Source organism: Sciurus vulgaris, assembly GCF_902686455.1.
Source record: "Sciurus vulgaris genome assembly, chromosome: 7".
Taxonomy (NCBI): Eukaryota; Metazoa; Chordata; class Mammalia; order Rodentia; family Sciuridae; genus Sciurus; species Sciurus vulgaris.
In genome coordinates, this window is record NC_136467.1 from 127,163,674 (window position 1) to 127,184,907 (window position 21,234).

Below are 21,234 nucleotides of genomic sequence, written 5' to 3' on the forward strand. Positions count from 1 at the left end.
TACAACATGTATCCCATTTGTTTACAATAAAAATAAATTTTAAAAAAAAAAAGAAGAAGAAGAAGAAAGTAGACCAGAAGGAATGGAGAAATTGTTCTCCTGGTCATTTGTCTTCAGCAGGGAAATTCCCCTCTGGCCTCTAAATGCTGGGAAATAGGTCCCCATAACCACAAAATCAAGAGGTTTTATTTGTCCTTTAATGTCTATGTGATTTACAAACAGTGTAGATGTCACTTCCCATTAACTAGGCAGGGCTCACTTCTACCAGGTACCTGAAACCACCAGTGGGACAAAAATTCAGACCCTGCACTTTTCCTACCTGTGTTTTTCTTCTTCTTCCACAAGACAAAAGCGACCACAGCTCCAGTGACAGCAAGGAGAACCACTCCAGCAACAATGCCCACAATGGGGATGGTGGGCTGAGGGGGTGGCTCTGAGAAGGGAAGGGGAGTGAGGTGAGGAGCCCTGACCCCCAGCTCTCAGTCCATACCCTGCTGAGGGTCTCCAGAAAGCCTCCTGCTCTCCTGACAACAGGCTCTGTGCCCTCACCCCTCCTTACCCCATCTCAGGGCCAGGGGCTCAGGCAGCCCCTCATGATGCACATGGCACGTGTATCTCTGCTCGTCTCCAGCAGGCACCTCCACAGCTGCCCATTTCTGGAAGTTTCCATCCCCTGCAGGCCTGGTCTCCACAAGTTCCATGTCCTGGGTCAGGTCCTCCCCATCTCGTTGCCATATCAGGGTGATCTCCTTAGGGTAGAAGCCCAGGGCCCAGCACCTCAGAGTGACGTGTCCTTCAGGGCTAGTGTGGTGAGTCACCTGTGTCTTTGGGGGGTCTGAGAGAAAGAACACAGAAATTCAGACATTTTGGCATTACCTCTCATGAGCCACTGAAGTAGCCGTCACATGACCATTCTGAGAATGGACAACGTGATCGGGGTTCGGGAGGAAGCACAAAACCTAGACACAAGCTGGGACCGAGGCTTCCGGCATCATCTATTTATTGGAAAATACTAGAATCAGGTTGAGACAAGCTAGTGGAAGAGGTTTCAGGTCCCTGAGAGGGACTTCAGATTCCCTTTGGGTAGAGGCTGAGACACGTGGAAAAGCTGGAGTCAGACCTCCAGAGACACTAGGCTGGAGTGGACCTGATAGTCTGTCCTTGATGCCAAGACTGCCGCCAGGGAACTGTGGTCAGTTATTACTCTTTCCCACCAGCCAGGGAGAGAGAATGCATCCCTCACTTGTCCTGAGAGAAAGCGGCCTTCAGTTCCTCTAGGACACACCTGGGAATCCAGGCCCACCCGCCTCCCTCTGGAGAGGAGCAGGGCGGTGTCCAGCGTGGGTGCCACTCTCCTCCCCTCACTGTGGGAAGCTGACAGAAAGATCTACAGGAGGTCAGAGGGTGTCGCAGCGGCTCATACCCGCGCGCTGCAGCGTCTCCTTCCCGTTCTCCAGGTATCTGGCGAGCCACTCCACACAGGTGCCCTCCAGGTAGGCCCTGTGACCCTCCGCGGCACCGGCCGCCTCCCACTTGCGCTGGGTGATCTGAGCCGCCAAGTCCGCCGCGGTCCAGGAGCGCAGGTCCTCGTTCAGGGCGATGTAATCCGCGCCATCGTAGGCGTACTGCATGTACCCGCGGAGGAGGCGTCCGTCCGGCCCCACGTCGCAGCCATACATCCTCTGGATGGTGTGAGAGCCTGTCCCCGCCCGCGGTCAGCCGCGTCCCCGCCCCGCCCGCCCCGGGTTTGTCCCTAAACTGAAAACGAAACCGGTCACCGTCCCCGCAGGCGCTTTCTGGGTCGAGGGTCCCCGCGGGCCCCTCAGCCTCGGGTGAAGCTCGGCCGGGGTCCCTGACGACCGTCCCTGAGGGACACGGGGGTCGCGACCTCCGACAGGCCGGGTCACTCACCGCCCTCGCTCTGGTTGTAGTAGCCGCGCAGGTTGTTGAAGCTCACTCGGTCATTCTGCGCGTTGCCCTTGGCATTCTGTGTGTTCCATTCCCAATACTCGGGCCCCTGCTGCTCGATCCAGGGCGCCCGCGGCTCCATCCTGGGCGTCGCGGCGTCGCTGTCGAAGCGCACGAACTGCGTGTCGTCCACGTAGCCCACTTCGATGTGGCGGGGCTCCCCGCGGCCCGGCCGCGACACGGAGGTGTCGAAATACCACATGGAGTGGGAGCCTGGGGGCGGGAGCCGCTGAGACCGCGACCCTCCTCCGACCCCGACCAGGTCCCGGGGTGAGGACGCAGGAGGAGAGGAGGGGGCTCAGCACGCTGAGGGGCGGCGGGACGCGGGCGGCAGGACTCGGGGGGAGCGGAGGCTCAGGACCGGCCGCGCCTCGCTGGGAGGGTCTGTCCCGGGGGCGGCGGGACGCGGCTTCCCGGGTCCTGAGGCTCAGGGGACGGTCCCCGCGCTCCTCCCGCGCAGAGGCGCTTCCCTCCCACCCCGCACTCACCCGCCCAGGTCTCGGTCAGCGCCAGGGCCCCCGAGAGCAGCAGGAGCAGCGTTCGGGGCGCCATCACCCCCATCCTGCAGCTCCGGAGATTCTGCGTCCCGGCCGCGGGGCGGGGACTTTAAACCCGAGCCGCGGCGACGCTGATTGGCTGCTCTGGGAGCAGGACACGCAATGGGAGTGAGACCCGGGGCGGCGTCAGGAGTGTCCAGGCAGAAGGACCTGCGCCAGGTTGGGAGAAGGAGAAGTGAAACTGCAGCGAGATCGGGAATCCCCAGCGCTCTGCGTCCACACCCGGGACACCGCGCCGGACCCTGAGAGCCACGCCCAGGCTGGGACTTTGCCCTGAACCCTCCTGTGTACTGATCCTTCTTTGTACCACTGTCCCTTGATTCCTGCCTCAGGGTGCGAATCAGCAGTTTGAAACGTTTTTGTTGAAGGATCTTTTTTTTTGTAATTAAACTTTTATTTGTTGTGATTCGTTAACATGACAGTAGAATGCACACTCATACGCCATATATAATGCAGTATAATTTCTCATTCTTCTGGGTATCCATGATATAGAATCCCACCAGTCGTATAGGTACCTAGGTAATAAGGTAATAATGTGTGATTCATTCTATCTCCTTGCTCCCCCTATACCTCCTCCCCTTCCTCATCACCTCAGCCTAATCTACAGTAACTCTATTCTTCCCTAGCCCCTCCCCCATTGTGAATTAGCATCGCATATCAGAGAAAACATTTGACTTTCGGTTTTTTGGGATTGGCTTATTTAGCTTAGCATGTTATCCTCCAGCTCCATCCATTTACCCGCAAGTGCCACAACTTCATTTTTTAAGGCTGAGTAATATTCCATCCTGTAGTTTCATTCTTTTTCAAAGCTGAGTAATATTCCATCCTATACATATACCACATTTTTAAAATCCATTTGTCTGTTGAAGGGCATCTAGTTTGCTTCAGGATCTTTATAGTCTCTAAGAAAGTAGGGTGCACTCCAGAGGTAATCATGTTTATGTGGATTATGTCTATCAATATTTGCTATATTAAAAATTAATTCCATTTTAAAGATATTTTATTCCTTCTGAGTATTAATAACTAATTACATGTTGACAGAAACAGTAGTTTCAAAGAGAAATAACTCTTTTCCAAAATCAAAAGATTTAATTGGTAGATTGGATCATTTTACTTTTTACAATTTTGAAAGTCCTTTTCATTTGTCATTGGAGAATGCAAGCTATTCATATCTTCTGCATTTAACCTGTGACTTTGGTTAGAACAAAAAAATGCAACCTCAGGGAAAGATCTAATAAGAATGTTTTTATAGCACTTTCAACAGCTGTGGCTATTCATCTTTGATACTACACTAAGTTGACAGAGTGTTAGCTTCTTAGAAAGGTTCTTTGCCATGTGGACTCTGAAATATTATCATTGAATAGTTCATATTCTGTTGTATTAAATCTGTGGATGTGTCTTGCATATTGAATGAATCTTGTGCTAATGCATGATATTTTTTAAAGCCATGCACTGTTTGCCCAAGTTATATAGACCTTCTATTGTTAACATATTTAATCAGCAGGTCGTATGTTCACATTTTCACAGATTTCACCAGGAAGTGTGGTAGGTACTTGGGGGTCTGTCAGGTTGATAGTGGTGGATGCAGGTTCTCCCAGAATCTGATACTCTCTTAAGAGCATACATTTTATCATTGAAAATATTGCTGTCTGTGGATTATCTCAAAGGGACAGACTCAGTTCATTTTTTAGAATGCTGTCCAAATATCGAAATCTAAAGAATAGTTTCTCTGTCCTTCATTCTTTAAAGCAGGAATGGTATTCCAAAAAATGGGACTGGTACAACTCACCACATGGCTTTTGTTGACACAGACACCCTACCTTCCAATGTAACGGCAGTGCTTATGTGTCTTCCCATTCTATCAAATAAGTGTTTTTATAATGTGGATTATGAAACGGCCATTTAATAAAGTTAATGACTTTTAACACTGCAACCCAGAACATGTTTAAGTGAACTTGAATGTTTTCCTTTCAGCAGTTAAAAGGTGCTCAAGGATATAATGATTACTATTGCTGTTTGGTAACATAGTTTCCACTTTGAAAGCTTTAATTTAGGGTAATAATGTTTTAATAATATCATAAAAATATTTTTGGTCATACAGATCTGGTGCAGCAGTCGGAACACCTCCAAGGGTTCCACAGATCTCGCCTGGAGAGCTGCACTTCTGAGTAAACTGTGGAGAGACCCAACTGGTCCCCACTTCTTGGCTTGATTCACTGCCACTACTCTCAATAACTGCTGAAACACGTTGAAAGTCATGGCATTCGTGAACACGTAGTGGAATCATGCACAATTATACGCAGAAAGAAAACAAAAAGAAGTTCTTAGAAATTAAGAACTGGTCACAGAAATGAACAATCCTATAGATGATTTGGGCAATTAAAATAGAACCAGAAAAGAAGTAGTGTAAGTGTAAAAGAAATGGTAAGGAAGACCGAAGAACTGTAAGAGCACAAGGCTATCAATACAGGGTCTCCAACAACTGAACAAAATGAATTTCAGAATAATTGAGAGTAAGGAATGATTTTAAAATCTCAAGAAGTATTCTCAGCATTTACAGTCACTCCCCAAAATTACATTTGCATTGCTCCAAAACAAATGAAAACATCTATGCCAAGATACAATGGAATGAAATTTCAGAAAGTAGATAGAAGAGACCCTAAACTTTCAAGAGGCAGGAAGAACAGCTCTGGAAGCTAGAAAATGTTGAAGCAATATCACCTGCATTCCAAGAGAAAATATTTTCAACACAGAATTCTGTACAAAGTTAAAGTTGGACTCAGAGCTAGGGTGTTCTAAAGACCTTTCAGATGTTTAGCTTTTCAATATTTTCTGTTCTGTGTTCCTATAGGATATGGCTAAATGAAGTGAGAAACAAAAATGGAGAAAACCAAGAAAAGGGGACACATGGGATGTAGGTAAGAGGGGAGCCAGCACAAAACAGGAGGCCAAGCGTTGCCCCAGGAGGTGAAGGAGAGGAGGGAGTCAGCCTCACTCCAGGTGTGAGGGCACCCAGTCCAGGTCTGGCAGGACTGGGAGCTCTAGGACAAGGGGTCTTTACAAAGACCAAGTTGGTGGGACCTGGCTACGCTTGAATATACTGTGGAGACTGGCTTAGTCTGTTTGGCTGCTCTAACACCACATGTTGAGTAAATTATGAAGAACATATATGTATTTTCTCACCTTTATTAAGGTTGGGAAGTCCAAGATCAGGGAACTGGCATCTGGCTAGGGCCCTCCTACTGTTTCCTCAAGTAGTAGAAGGTGTAAGGGCAAGAGAGCCAGGAAGGTCCAACCCATTCCCAAGATAACAGTACTGATCAATTTATGAGAGCAGGACCCTCAAGACTCACCCACCTCCCATTAGGCCCCATTCCCCACACCACCACATTGAAGATCAAGTTTATATTACGTGAACTTTGAGGCACACATTCAAACCATAACAGAGACCCTGGGGGAGAATTGGGGAAAGTTCCAAAATGAGTACAGTGGAAACTAAACAAATGAAGGAACAACATTTTATTAACCGTAGGGAAGTTAAAAATTAGTTCAAGGAAACAGTAATGAAAGTTGCAAGTCTAGTTGTGAAGAACATTTGCAAAGTCAGTATAATGTAAACTACATTTATCGAAATTAAAAAATGACTGTTGAGAGGACAGGGCTGTGTGAATGGAAGCTGTCCACTAAAAATGAATAAGGTGCCCTATTAGTGTTCTACTCAGGGGCACAGAGGTAACAGTAAAAGCATCAGACAAAAGAAGTAAAGCAGTCTACCCCTGGAAATCAGGAAACGGGACTGAATGGAAGATTAGGGTCATTTGTCTTTTTACCACGTCTTGTGGAAGTAACTGTTCTTTCAAATGCTGCTGTGATTCCACGAGAAACACGAGAATTCAATGAGTAAAAGGACATGAGAGAAAGGACTCAGATTCAGTCTGTAAGGTGTATCAGAGAAACGGGGCAGTAATGGAGGGACATACAGGATCAGGTGGTCAATTTTTAAGGATGGATTTTGTTTTATATACTGAGGTTAGTTAGGTTTGTTTTAGTGGGAGATACTGCAGTATGATTAGTGAGGAGTGAGTGAGTGCAGAGTGGAAGGTGGTGATGCAGGGGAGGGAGGGGTCAGTCCTGTTCCCAAGTGCAGAGGTGGCCTCAGACAGCAACAGCCCATCCATCATCACTGGTGGGAAGATAGAGGAGACAACAGGGTCAGGTGTGGGGACTGTGATGGGATTGTGATGCAGTTCTTACCTGAGTCCTACTATTTTTTCCAAGTGAAAAGAGAAAGGCTTTTGTCTTCTAGGAGTGAGGAGTGGGGAAGTAATACTGGGGTGTGAGAAAGGAGGAGAAAGTGAGAAGTTGTCCCCTCAGGAGGCCAGAGGGCCAGCTGACCTGGGAAATGGCATTTGGAGAGGGCAGTGCTGGGGCCACTGAAGCCTGTGTTCATCATCTGAGGGAAAGAGAGGGAGAGAAAGAGAGACGAGCAGCATTCAGGCTGGAGGAGGAGGTGGAGGAGGAGGAGGATAAGAGACTAGAAGGAAATGTGGCAGATTTTTCTGGTCTGGGTGTACGGATTATTTTAAACTTGTTATTTATCCTTGGAAGCACTTTATAATTTTTCTATGTCAAATATACATTAGATTCGTGCATCACCTAATGGCAAGAAATTCTCATTCTATGAAGCCAGTATCACCCTGCTACCAAAGAAGATAAAACAGATCAAGGATGATGAACACAGATGTAAAAATCCTTAATAAAATATTAGCAATCGACTTTGAAAAACACATTAAACTGAAATCAAAAATTAAGGTTTTTGCAGTGTTTCCATCCATTTTTCCTTCCTCTGTGCCTACAATGAAAAATTAATACACTTGAAGGTTTTTGTAATGATATAACTAATAGTTTTAAAAATTATTTTGTAATTTTTTGGTTTAATGTCTACATCAGAAGATAGACAACTGCATTATTAAAGATATGAAATAAAAAACACAGATTAAGAAGATTATCCACCAAGTGGGTTCCATCCAGAGATTCAAGTTTGGCTCAGTATATGAAAATCTATATATCACGTAAGTAAAATTAAAAACAAACATCACATAATCATCTCAGTATGTGAAGAAAAATCCTTCAACAAAATTCAGTGCCCATACGTGTCAAAATAGATAGATAGATAGATAGATAGATAGATAGATAGATAGATAGATAGATAGATAGATAGATAGATAGATAAACAGACACTCTTCTTTTGGTTTTCCAGGTTACTATCCAGAAACTGGAGAAAGGGCTTTTGGAGAGATTTGAAAGTCGTCAGGATTCCCTGTAGGAGCGTCCTCTAACTCCTGTGCCCTTAAAGACAACTCAGAAGCATCTTCACCCCAATCGACGCACTCTCTCTAGATCAGCCATCTCTGCCCTAGTCCTTCCACAGCCTGGTTCTCTCCAGAGTTTCCCTGGCAGCCTCAGAGGGCGGGCGCCCTCGTGTGGCCACGTGGCTGAGCACAGAAGACCTGAACTATTTCCTGTGCTCACTTGGGAGTCTCCCTAGGCTTGCAAGAAATGTACAGGACTCTGCGCACAAGTTGGCGCTTTCATCCCATGTCAGATTCGGGATTTCCGACTCTTACTGAAAAAACAAGATGAAATATGTTTTCTCCCAGTCGATCGAGAGTGGACTCGTCCCAGGGAGTATCCAGGTCTCCATGCTTAAAGGCAAGTAGCCAGGTCACGGATGAACCCTACAAATACAACGCATACCCTCAATTTCCTGGATGGACCATGTGCCACCAAATCCCTGAGACTTGTTCTTGCTGCTGCTCCCAGGATCAAGGGACGCCTTTACTAGGCCCAATTTTTCCAAACCTAGTGGTAGGTGGTAATTAGTCATCAGCAATGGAATGCAAAGCAACAAGGGAGCAGGGTCACGTGGTTTTCTATAAATTGTTTTTAATTCTAATGAACAGCGGGTGTGGTGGTACACGACTGTAATTCCAGCAACTCTGGGAGGCAGTCCTAAGAAGATAGCAGGTTCAAAGTCAACTTCAGCAATTTATGGAGACCCTAAGCAACTTAGTGAGAACTTGGTTCAAAATTAAAAAAAAAATAAAATAAAATAAATGGGCTGGGGATATGGCTCAATGGTTAAATAACCCTGGTTTAATCCCTGGTAACTAAAACAAAACAACTTAATAAATAAATGAGTAATTCATAGAAAAACAACAACAGCAATAACATCAAGTGTACTAACCCAGAGAATACGCAGGGGAAACAAAGGATGTCATTTAAAAAATAACTCCAGAAGGAAAGATGTGTGAGACCAGTTCCTGACAGGGTCCAGTGAGCTACACAGCCGGCAGCCAGGGAGACAAAGTTCTTAGAGGATCAAGAATGGATGCACAAAAACCAAAGGCCAATGATTTCTCTGATAAGTGGTTGATGATACGCAACAGGGGAGGGGGGAGGTTAGGGAAGAATGGAAGAAGGATGGATTGTGTAGACGAAAATGAAGGGCAGGGAGGGGGCAGGGGAAGGAAAGATAATAGAATGAGACAAACGGCATTACCGTGTGTACATGTATGAATACACAAATAGTATGACTCTGCTTCCTATACAACCAGAGAAATGATAGTTGTACTCCATTTGTGTACAATGAATAAAAGAAAAAAAAAGAATAGATGTGGCAGTAGCTGAAGACCTGGTTGATACTGGGCTACAATTCAGCAGTGAATTCAGGAGCTTAGGCTACTGGGAGCACCCTGCAGGTCCCCCCTCATTACTCCAGGAGGTTGTGAACTCAGTTAGAGGACAGAATTCTTTCCTAGTCCAGAGTTTGGTGCTGTTTGGAGTGTGGAGGATGCTGTAGGTCTTGCTGAATGAGGGCTTCCAGGTGGGAATAAAGCCATAAGTAGCCCCTGCCATACACACATGCACAAAGAGGATCCCCAGTCACATACAAGAAAACCACCTGCGTTTCCTGTCCTGGAGTGAACTTTAAGGAGATCTGGTCCTTGGATTTATTGACTCCTTAACAAGTGTTTTTCTGTTACATGTGTGGCACTTGGAATACATCAAACCAAAGCCAGGCAAAATCCATTGTCCTCAGGGACCTTACGTTCAGATGGGGGACTTAATAAATAATGAGGTGACTGCAGTAAGGGATAGGAATGTCAGAAAGTAGAGTGATTTAGACAAAAGGAACCAAGTAAAGATAAGGGATATTTTATAATTTTTAATTATTTTAATTATTATCCTTAGAGTGGGATTTACCAAGAGGTGACATTTGATCACTGCCCGAACATTCTGGACTGTACTAGGGAACAAGAGATTACAGCAGGAATGGAGTGGGCAGACTTCAGGAAGGACTTCCCATACGTAATTCTGGGCTGAAGATTAGTCATTGCAGGATGGCTTCTCCATTGTGCTTCCTGAAGGCTTCCTGAAGTCTTGATGTTTGTGGAGACTGAAGTACTGATATTTGGAGGAAGGTTGGGAGCGGAGGGAGCAAGCTGAGGTGGGGTCCCACTCCACGTCCACCTTTGTGCTCTTCTTGTGTCTCCAGGGTTTGAGGTGTAAGTGAACCTGCCATGTCTAGAAAATGCCAGAGTCCTTGAAGCTGGAGGGAAGTCACCACCTGGTAGGACCTGAAATAGAGATCTTTCTGGCCTCAGACTCTCCAAACAGAAATAATGAGAAAGGGTAACAATGAAAACAACACACAACATCTTGTCAACACTCTTTTTATTGGTTTCATGCAATATTATATTTTGAAGGTACTAAGTTTCATTAGGTACTAATTTCATGCATTACTTTTCATTTTTAAAACATGAGCCAGGAAACTTAAGATTGCATCTCTGGCTCACATTTTGTTGTACAAATTATACTTTTATTGGCTAGCACTATTTTAGAAGCTTAACAATATATCTTTCATGTTCAGGTCTGTGATTCATTTCCAAGTGTTTTTGTACATGGTGTTTGTTCTTCTCTATGTCTCTTTGTTCACCTCCATTTGTTGAAAAGATGATCCTCTCCCATTTGATACCTTGAGTTCCTTTCCATCAGCTTGGATATGCAGTTCTAGTTGTGCATCTTTATAATATCCTAGCCATGGCTCTAGGCCATCCCAATAAAGTTTTTCTTTCTGGAAAAAAAATAAGACCACCAGCCCTCTCACATTTTACTATAAATGATAAGGAGGACCTAAATGTTTGCAAAGTTCATAAGTGAATTCAACTGGGCCTGACGTTTTCTGTTTTGGATCAAGTATTGATTCATTTTTTAGAAATACCATTCTATTCAAATTGTCTACTTCTTCTTGTGAAATTCTGGCAGGTCATGTTTTACAGTCATTACTATAGCGAATTGTAATTTGAATGAACTGGAATGTTTTTATACCTTTATTTCTTATTTATTTATTTTTTTGCGTGGTGCTGAGGATTGAACCCAGTGCCTCCCATGTGCTAGGAAGTGGTCTACCAGTGAGCTACAACCCCAGCCCTGAACGGACTCTTTTTTGCTAGATCATGTAGCAGTAAATTAAGGACTGGGGGTGTGTTATAGGGCGCAACTTAAGAATGGACCGATACCACTGAGAAGTCCAAATTTGAGTCTTTATTAGCCGACCAGCTGACTGTCTCACACAATGCCCAAAATGCTATTGGGAGAACAGCTCCAGTCATAGGGTTGCAGCGGTTTTTATACCATAAGTCAGTACATCAATCATAAGTGTCAGTTGCTATGATTCGAAACTACAAACTAACATGAGATCTAAAATCATAAGCAGAAGGGAAAGTGGGTCAAAATGACCTTGTGTGGATACAAGTTAAAGGATGGTTACTAACATTTAGACAATCACTGTTGACATGGTACATTGTCTAAGAAAAATAGGAATCAAAGCCAAAACAATTTTACATTATATAAGAATTGCCATTTTGTGTTGCCAAACATGCTATGCTAAGCAAATGTTGATGGGTACAGAGGTGGGGTGTTCCCTCGGGAGAAGCATTTCATACATTACGTGGAGTCTTAGGGTAAAATGGAGTCTGTTTAGTCATTGTCTCCATAGCCTGGCCTATAACATTTCCAAGGAGTCAAATATGTCCACCCATCACAGGGTGCAGCTCAGTGATAGAGCACATACTTAGAATGTGTAAGGAGGCTCTGTGTTCAATCTCCTGAACCACCCCCCCAAATAATTTTTACTTTGACTTACTTTTCTTTTAATGCTCTTCCTTTCTTCATATACATCTGGCTTTCTGATCTGTACAAATTCCCTATTCTCTAAAGAATTTTTTAAACCTTTCTTATAGGAGCTCTACTGGCAACAATTCCCTCAATTTTTATTTATCAGCAAAAGTGTGTTTTTTCCTTGAATTTTTGGGGACAATGTCAGAGTACAGAAGTCTAGGTGGTATTTTTCTTTCAATGCATAAATATTTTATTTCACTATTTTCTTGCCTACATGTTTTCTGAAAAGAAGTCATTCATAAGTCTGTTTGCTCCTCTATATGTACTGGTTTCTTTCAGTAGGTTTCCTTTATCTTTGATTTTCCAGAGTTTGAATATAATTTACATAGCAATAGATTTTTCCCTGTATTTATTCTGCTAGGTGTTCTATGAGTTTTCTGGTTTAGTGTTTGACATTAATTTGGGGTCATTCTCAGAAACTATTGCTTCAAATATTGCTTCCACATAAAGGGATAGATCAAAAAAAAATTTTTAAAGTGAAAAGTCCTTGTGAAAGCCACAGTCATTATTTTTTTTTTCAATCTATTCCTTTAGGTGGCAGAAGGTTGCTAAAAGGGCTAGAGTAGAGTATTCCCTTTTCCTATGTGGAAGGTTATAACAGATTGGAGTTCAGTATTTTCTTTCCCTCAGATTGGCTTTTTTTTTTTTTTTTTTGTAAACAAATGAGATATATGTTGTTTCTTATTTGTACATGGAGTCAAGGCATACCATTTGTGTAATCATAAATTTACATAGGGCAATGTTGTTTGATTCATTCTGCTATTTTTTCCCATCCCCCCACCTCTCCCACTCCTCTTTTCCCTCTATACAGTCCTTCCTTCCTCCATTCTTACCACCCTCCTTATCCCTAACCCTAAACCTAACCCTAACCTTAACGCTAACCCCTCCTACTCCCCATTATATGTCCTCATCCGCTTATCAGTGAGATCATCAGTCCTTAAGTTTTTTGAGATTGGCTTATCTCACTTAGCATGATATTCTCCAATTTCATCCATTTGCCTGCAAATGCCATTATTTATCATTCTTCATGGTGGAGTAATATTCCATTGTATATATATGCCACAGTTTCTTTATCCATTCATCAACTGAAGGGCATCTAGGTTGGTTCCACAATCTGGTTATGGTGAATTGAGCAGCTATGAACATTGATGTGGCTGTATCTCTGTAGTATGCAGATTTTAAGTCCTTTGGGTATAGGCCAAGGAGTGGGATAGCTGGGTCAAACGGTGGTTCCATTCCAAGCTTTCTGAGGAATCTCCATACTGCCTTCCAGAGTGGCTGCACTAATTTGCAACCCCACCAGCAATGTATGAGTGTACCTTTCTCCCCACATCCTCGCCAACACCTGTTGTTGCTTGTGTTCTTGATAATCGCCATTCTAATTGGGGTGAGATGGAATCTTAGGGTAGTTTTGATTTGCATTTCTCTTATTACTAGAGTTCTTGAACATTTTTTCATATATCTGTTGATTGCTTGTAGATCTTCTTCGGTGAAGTGTCTGTTCATTTCCTTAGCCCATTTGTTGATTGGATTATTTGTATTCTTGGTGTAGAGTTTTTGAGTTCTTTATAGATTCTGGAAATTAGCGCTCTATCTGAAGTATGAGTGGCAAAGATTCTCCCACTCTGTAGGCTCTCTCTTCACATTACTGATAGTTTCCTTTGCTGAGAGAAAGCTTTTTAGTTTGAATCTATCCCAGTTGTTGATTCTTGCTTTTATTTCTTGTGCTATGGGAGTCCTGTTAAGGAAGTCTGATCCTAAGCCAACAAGTTAAAGGTTTGGACCTACTTTTTCTTCTATAATCTGCAGGGTCTCTGGTCTGATTCCAAGGTCCTTGATCCATTTTGAGTTGAGTTTTGTGCAGGGTGAGAGATAGGGGCTTAATTTCATTCTGTTGCATATGGTTTTCCAGTTTTCCCAGCACCATTTGTTGAAGAGGCTATCTTTTCTCCATTGCACATTTTTGGCCCCTTTGTCTAGTATGAGAAAATTGTATTTATTTGGGTTTGTGTCCGTGTCCTCTATTCTGTACCATTGATCCACCTATTTTGGTACCAATACCATGCTGTTTTTGTTACTATTGCTTTGTAATAGAGTTGAAGATCTGGTATTGCGATACCCCCTGCTTCGCTCTTTCTACTGAGGATTGCTTTAGTATTCTGGGTTTTTTATTCTTCCAGATGAATTTCATAATTGCTTGCTCTATTTCTATAAGGTACATCATTGGGATTTTAATTGGAATTGCATTGAATCTGTATAGCACTTTCGGTAGTATGGCCATTTTGACAATATTAATTCTGCCTATTCAAGAACATGGGAGATCTTTCCATCTTCTAAGGTTTTCTTTAATTTCTTCCTTTAGTGTTCTGTAGTTCTCATTGTAGAGGTCTTTCACTTCTTTTGTTAGATTGATTCCCAATTATTTTATTTTTTTCAATGCTATTGTGAATGGGGTTGTTTTCCTAATTTCTCTTTCTGAAGATTCATCACTTATGTATAAAAATGCATTGGATTTATGAGCATTGATCTTGTAACCTGCTACTTTACTGAATTCACTTATGAGTTCTAAGAGTTTTCTGGTGGAATTTCCAGGTTCCTCTAAATATATAATCATGTCATCAGCGAACAGGGATAGTTTGAGTTCTTCTTATCCAATTTGTATCCCTTTAATTTCTTTGGTTTGTCTAATTGCTCTGGCCAGAGTCTCAAGAACGATGTTGAATAGAAGTGGTGAAAGAGGGCATCCCTGCCTTGTTCCAGTTTTTAGGGAGAATGCTTTCAGTTTTTCACCATTTAGAATGATATTGGCCATGGGCTTAGCGTAGATGGCCTTTACAATATTAAGGAATGTTCCCACTACCCCAATTTTTTCTAGTGTTTTGAGCATGAAGGGATGCTGTATTTTATCAAATGCTTTTTCTGCATCTATTGAAATAATCATGTGATTCTTGACTTTAAGTCTATTAATATGGTGAATTACGTTTATTGATTTCCTGATGTTGAACCAACCTTGCATCCCTGGGATAAAACTCACTTGATCGTGGTGCACTATCTTTTTAATATATTTTTGTATGCGATTTGCTAAAATTTTTGTTGAGAATTCTTGAGTCGATGTTCATTAAGGATATTGGTCTGAAATTTTCTTTCCTCGATATGTCTCTCTCTGGTTTAGGTATCAGGGTGATATTGGCTTCATAGAATGAATTTGGGAGGGTTCCCTCCTCTTCTATTTCATGGAATATTTTGAGGAGTATTGGAATGAGCTCTTCTTTAAAGGTTTTGTAGAACTCAGCTGAGAACCCATCTGGTCCCAGACTTTTCTTTGTTGGTAGGCTTGTGATGACCTCTTCTATTTCATTGCTTGAAATTGATTTATTTAAGTTGTGTATGTCCTCCTTGTTCAGTTTAGGTAGTTCATATGTCTCTAGAAACTTGTTGATGTCTTCGAGGTTTTCTGTTTTGTTGGAGTATAGATTTTCAAAATAGCTTCTAATTATGTTTTGTATTTCACTCGTGTCTGTTGTGATATTTCCTTGTTCATTCCGAATTTTAGTAATTTGAGTTTTCTCCCTCTTTCTCTTTGTTAGTGTGGCTAAGGGTTTATCAATTTTGTTTATTTTTTCAAAGAACCAGCTATTTATTTTGTTAATTTTTCCGATTGTTTCTTTTGTTTCAATTTCGTTGATTTTGGCTCTGATTTTAACTATTTCCTATCTTCTACTACTTTTGGTGTTGGTCTGCTCTTCTTTTTCTAGGGCTTTGAGCTGTAGTGTTAAGTCGTTTATTTGTTGATTTCTACTTCTTTTGTTGGATGCGCCCCATGAAATAAATCTTCCTCTAAGTACTGCTTTCATAGTGTCCCAGAGATTTTGATATGATGTGTCTTTGTTCTCGTTTACTTCTAAGAATTTTTAAATTTCCCTCCTGAAGTCTTCTGTTATCCATTCATCATATAATAGTGTATTATTTAATCTCCAGGTATTGGAGAAGTTTCTGTTTTTTATTCTGTCATTTATTTCTAATTTCAATCCATTATGATCTGATAGAGTACAAGGTAGTATCTCTATCTTCTTGATTTTGCTAACAGTAGCTTTGTGGCATAAAATATGGTCTATTTTAGAGAAGGATCCATGTGCTGCTGAGAAGAAAGTGTATTCATTCTTTGTTGGATGGTATATTCTATATATGTCAGTTAAGTCTAAATTGTTGATTGTGTTATTGAGATCTATGGTTTCTTTATTCAATTTTTGTTTGGAAGATCTATCCAGTGGTGAGAGAGGTGTGTTAAAATCGCCTAGTATTATTGTGTTGTGGTCTATTTGATTTCTGGAATTGAGAAGGATTTGTTTGATGTACATGGATGAGCCAATGTTTGGGGCATAGATATTTATGATTGTTATGTCTTGCTGATTTATGCTTCCCTTAAGCAGTATGTAATGTCCTTCTTTATCCCTTCTGACTAGTTTTGGCTTGAAGTCCACATTATCTGAAATGAGGATGGATACTCCAGCTTTTTTGCTGTGTCCGTGTGCATGGTATGTTTTTTCCCATCCTTTCGCCTTTAGTCTATGGGTATCTCTTTCTCTGAGATGAGTCTCTTGCAGGTAGCATATTGTTGGATTTTTCTTTTTAATCCAATCTGCCAGTCTATGTCTTTTGATTGATGAGTTCAGGCCATTAACATTCAGGGTTATTATTGTGATATGATTTATATTCCCAGTCATTTGACTCATTTTTGTTTTTTGACATGATTTGGTTTTTCCTTTATTTGGCTATTCCTTTAGGCTAGTTCCTCCCGTTGTTGATTTGCATCATTGTTTTTCATCTCTTCCTCATGGAATATTTTGCTGAGAATGTTCTGTAATGCCGGCTTTCTTTTTGTAAATTCCTTTAGCTTTTATTTATCATGGAAGGATCTTATTTCATCATCAAATCTGAAAGTAAGTTTTGCTGGGTATAAGATTCTTGGTGAGCATCCGTTTTCTTTCAGGGCTTGGTAAATGTTGTTCCAGGCCCTTCTAGCTTTTAGGGTCTGGATTGAAAAATCTGCTGATATTCTTATTGGTTTCCCCTGAATGTAATTTGATTCTTTCCTCTCACGGCCTTTAAAATTCTGTCTTTATTTCGTATGTTAGGTATTTTCATAATAGTGTGCCTTGGTGTGGGTCTGTTGTAATTTTGTATATTTGGAGTCCTATAAGCCTCTTGTACTTGGTTTTCCATTTCATTCTTCAGATTTGGGAAATTTTCTGATATTATTTCATTGAATGGATTGTTCATTCCTTTGGTTTGTTTCTCGAAGCCTTCCTCAATCCCAATAATTCTTAAATTTGGCCTTTTCGTGATATCCCATTATTCGTGTAGATTCTGTTCATGATTTCTTACCATCTTCTCTGTTTGGTCAACTTTGTTTTCAAGATTAAATATTTTGTCTTCAATATCTGAGGTTCTGTCTTCCAGGTGTTCTATCCTATTGGTTATGCTTTCTATGGAGTTTTTAACTTGGTTTATTATTTCCTTCATTTCAAGGATTTCTGTTTTTAAGGAATTTATCTATGTCATATCATTCATTGGTTTAGTTAGCTTTCCGTTACTATAACAAAATGTCTAAGATAATCGATTAGAGGTAAGTTTTATTTTGGCTCATAGTTTGGAAGTTTTAGTCCATGATCTGTTGGCCTGTGGCTTCGGGTCTGTGGCAGCACATCGTGGGAAATATGTGGTGGAGAACAGCTGCTTACCTCATAGCCAGGAAGCAAAAAATAGGACAAATGGGCCAGAGTTCAACTGTCTCCTTCCAAGCATTCCTAGATGACTTCAAGACCTCCCACTAGGTCCCAACTCTAAAGATTCCACTACCTCTCTATAGTGCCCAGCAGGAACTAAGAATTTAACACATGGAAATCTGTGGGACAGTTAAGCCAAACTATAGCAGTTATCAAACTGATTTGTTGGCAGAAGTTGTTTATAAAAGTTTTATTCATTAAACATTATAAAGAAAGTTTGTAGCATGCTTCATACTTTGATTATATTTTATTAAGTTAAAAATTTTAATGTCCCTAATTATTTCCCTTCTTCTTCTTCATCCCATGAATTTTTAAGTACCTTGATTAATTTCCTGATGTTTGGAGGTTTTCCAGGTATTTTAATGTTATGAATTTCTAATTCAATGTCATGTAGACAGAGAATATAGTCAATGAGTTCAATCTTTTCAACTTATTAAGACGTCTTAGGGCTAGGAGATGGCTGGTCTTCATGAATGTTTCATCTGCACTTAGGAAAAAGATGTCTATTTTGTCCTTGTTGAATATGGTATTCAATGAATGTTAGTTGGATCAAATTTGTTCACAAAGTGCATAAGAGTTCTATATCTTTATTTTCTTGTACTTATTCTATTAATGGGAAGCAAGTATTGATCATCAAATATTGTGATTTTTGGTGTCCATTTCTTTTTCCAATCTCCTAATTTATACTTCATCTACTTTGGAGTTCTGTAATTAGTTATTTCTATATTTATTACTTATGTCTTTTGTGATACTTATTTTCATTACGTAAGGTTCCACTTTGCCTATAACAATACTCCTTGTCTTGAAGTCTATTTTGCTTCATGGTAATACACACATTTAGTTTTTTATGCTTTCTACTTATATGACATTTTTATCCATCTTCAAACTTTTGAGTTGAAGTTTTATTTTTGTATTTAAAGTGTTTCTATTATCAGTCTCATGTGATCTGTCTTGATTTTTGTCCAACTGATAATTCCAGTCCTTTGATTGGAATTTTTATCCATTTGTAGCTAATCTGTTTACTTATATAGTTTTTAGTTTACTATTATACTATTTATTTTTAAAGTATTTCATCTTTTCTTCATTCTTGCTTTTCCCTTCCTACCCTCCTTTGTTTCAAGTAAACTTTTTTATTTTTAATTATTCCTCTCCTGGCTTTTTAGGCATACTTCCTTGCATTTGTTTCTTATTTTTGTCAAAATAATTAAAACCTGCAATTTTAAGTTTCCACAGATCTTAAGGTAACACTGATCTATATCCAGTAAAATACAGGAAACTATGTTCTGAAGAACTTTGCTTCAAATTACCTGTAATGCACAACTGCTAGCATTGAATTCTATTGTTTTTATGTAAATATGCATTCATTTTGCCTTCTTCCCCCTTTTATTTATTCACATAAATTTGCTAATTTTAGGTGTAAAATTAAATACTGGTAATTGTTTGGAATCACAGCCACCAGCACAAGCCAGATGGGCTCTTCTCTGACCCTTTTCTTCAAAAGTTTCCTCAAGCTTATTTGTATTTGATTTTCTCCTCTATTCCTAGCCCTAGGTGACCACTTGTCTCCTGTAATTTTGAATGTTCTAGAACTTCACATACGTGCAATCCCATAGTATGCAGTCTTGTATAGCATACTGATTTCAAAGCTCATCCTATGTGTTGTATGTATTAATATTTCATTCATTTTTTGTTGCTGAGTATTGCTGAAATCCTACTTTACCCATTGGTTTACCTACTGAAAAAATGATTAATATGTGGGCTTTTTCCAATTTGGGTCAATTATAAATAAAACCACTATGAACATTTAAGTGTAAGTCTGTCTGTCTAGACATGTTTTCCCACCCTTTGGACAAATGCCTGAGTGTGGGATTATTAGGCCATAAGGTAGTTTATGTCAGCAATTGAGATACTGTTTTACACATGAGTTGTGACATGGTTTTTTTTTTTTTTTTTTTTCCTTTCTAGCAGCAGTTCATGACATTTCCAATTGCTCCACATCCTGTTAAGATGTGGTATTATCTTACATGTTTTTAATGTTATCCATTCTAGTTGATGTGTGGTGCTAGGTCACTGTGGTTTTAATTTGCATTTCTTTGATGACTACTCCTAGTGAACACTTATCAGTGATGCATATCTTCATTTGTTAACTGTTTTTCAAATCTTTTATACCGCACTGTCTGTCTCATTATTTAGTTGTAAGCATTCCTTATATATACTGGGCTTTTCCCTATTCGTATACTTTTTTTTCTTTCTATGTCTTACATTTTTATTTTCTTAACCATGTCTTAGTCTATTTAAGCAGCATTTAAAAAGCCAGATTATGTAATTTATTTCTTACAGTTCTGGAGGCTGGAAAGTACAAGATCAAAATGCCAACACTGGTGTCTGGTTATTGCTGCTCTCTACTTCCATTGTCTGTTTCCACATCTTGCTAAATTCCAACCCTGTTCTTTTGTAACTACTTACTCACATTTTGTTTCACATTTATCTCTAACCAAAATCTTTGGAACATATTTTGCATCTTTAACTCATAAAATCTGTTTCCTTGGGCCCTGCAAGTTAAACATTGAACTGAGGTGTAAGAGAATATACTAGTGAAAATTTTTGGCTATCTGTTAAAATGAAAAAACCCTAATTGTAAATTGCTTTGACTCTGCTACATCAAGAGTTTGAGCATACAGTGTCAACAATCCACTTCTACTTTCTTATATTTATGAATGTAGCCATAGCATACAGAAATTTTGTATTTTTTGGTCTTATTTTTCAATGAAACATTCCTATACAGCTTGATTATCAGAGCTAATTTCCCTATCTTAGTATTAATGGCTTTATAAGAAGAGAAAGAGAGACACAAACTAGCATGGTTGCTCTGTCTTGCCATGTGATATATCCTCAGCCTTGTGATAATGCAGCAAGGAGGCCCTTCCCAGATGTTGAGCAGATGCCAGCACCATGCTCTTAGACTTCCAAGCCTCCAGAACCATGAGCCAAGTGAACTTCTATTGTTTATTAATCATCTGGTCTCAGCTCTTTTGTTATAGAAACATAAAACAGACTAAGACACCCCCCATTTCTTCCATAGATGAATATTAGATGGTACTCATGTGTGCTGTGTTCTATTTACATTGTGACCATCCCAAGAACCTTGCACAAGTTCTGATGACTCATTCACCTCCTCCTTCCTCTCACTGCAGCTCTGTCACTGACTAGTATGCAGGCTTTTGTGGAAACACAATAGCAAATCCAGAATTTGTAAATGGGTAGACACAGGTATCCCCACCTCTTTGCACTCTACTTGCCACAATATGGTTTAATTGATTTTTTTTCTGCTAAAATTATACAGATTTGTTTTCTGCTTTCAGCTAAAACTATTAATTTATCATTAAGATAAATACTTATTTCTACCATCTCAAAACCCAGCTAACATAAGACATACTCCAAGACAGTGATTTCCAGAAACTCAGGTATATTGAACTTCACATGGTTCCCTCCTCCTTTTTTTGTAAAAATTGAAAAAGACTACACATACATTAACAAATTTCCACTAGTACATACACCTCACAATGTACAAAGATGAAATGCCCAATCGGGTATGATTTGCATCAAAATATTTACAGTTTTCCCAGCTGCTTAGAAAACTGGCAGAAAAAATAATGAGATAGGAAAGGTCCTTTAGAAAC

General features: G+C 40.5%; 1 protein-coding gene across 8 annotated transcripts in view; it reads right to left on the bottom strand.

The window, feature by feature from the left end:
- Positions 1-2,610, bottom strand: part of LOC306666656 (patr class I histocompatibility antigen, A-126 alpha chain-like) — an 86,389-nt gene extending 83,779 nt beyond the window's left edge. For 6 of the 8 annotated variants that reach the window (XM_079148877.1, XM_079148875.1, XM_079148879.1 and 3 more), the window contains exons 1-5: positions 2,457-2,610; positions 1,912-2,181; positions 1,424-1,699; positions 560-835; positions 320-433 (exon numbers count right to left, since the gene is read on the bottom strand). In XM_079148877.1, the coding sequence (XP_079005003.1) occupies positions 320-433; positions 560-835; positions 1,424-1,699; positions 1,912-2,181; positions 2,457-2,529 (1,009 nt within the window). In that variant the 5' untranslated portion in view covers positions 2,530-2,610. The remainder of the gene's footprint in view (positions 1-319; positions 434-559; positions 836-1,423; positions 1,700-1,911; positions 2,182-2,456) is intronic. The other 2 variants (XM_079148881.1, XM_079148880.1) reach the window with 1 other exon arrangement.
- Positions 2,611-21,234: the final 18,624 nt, after the last annotated feature.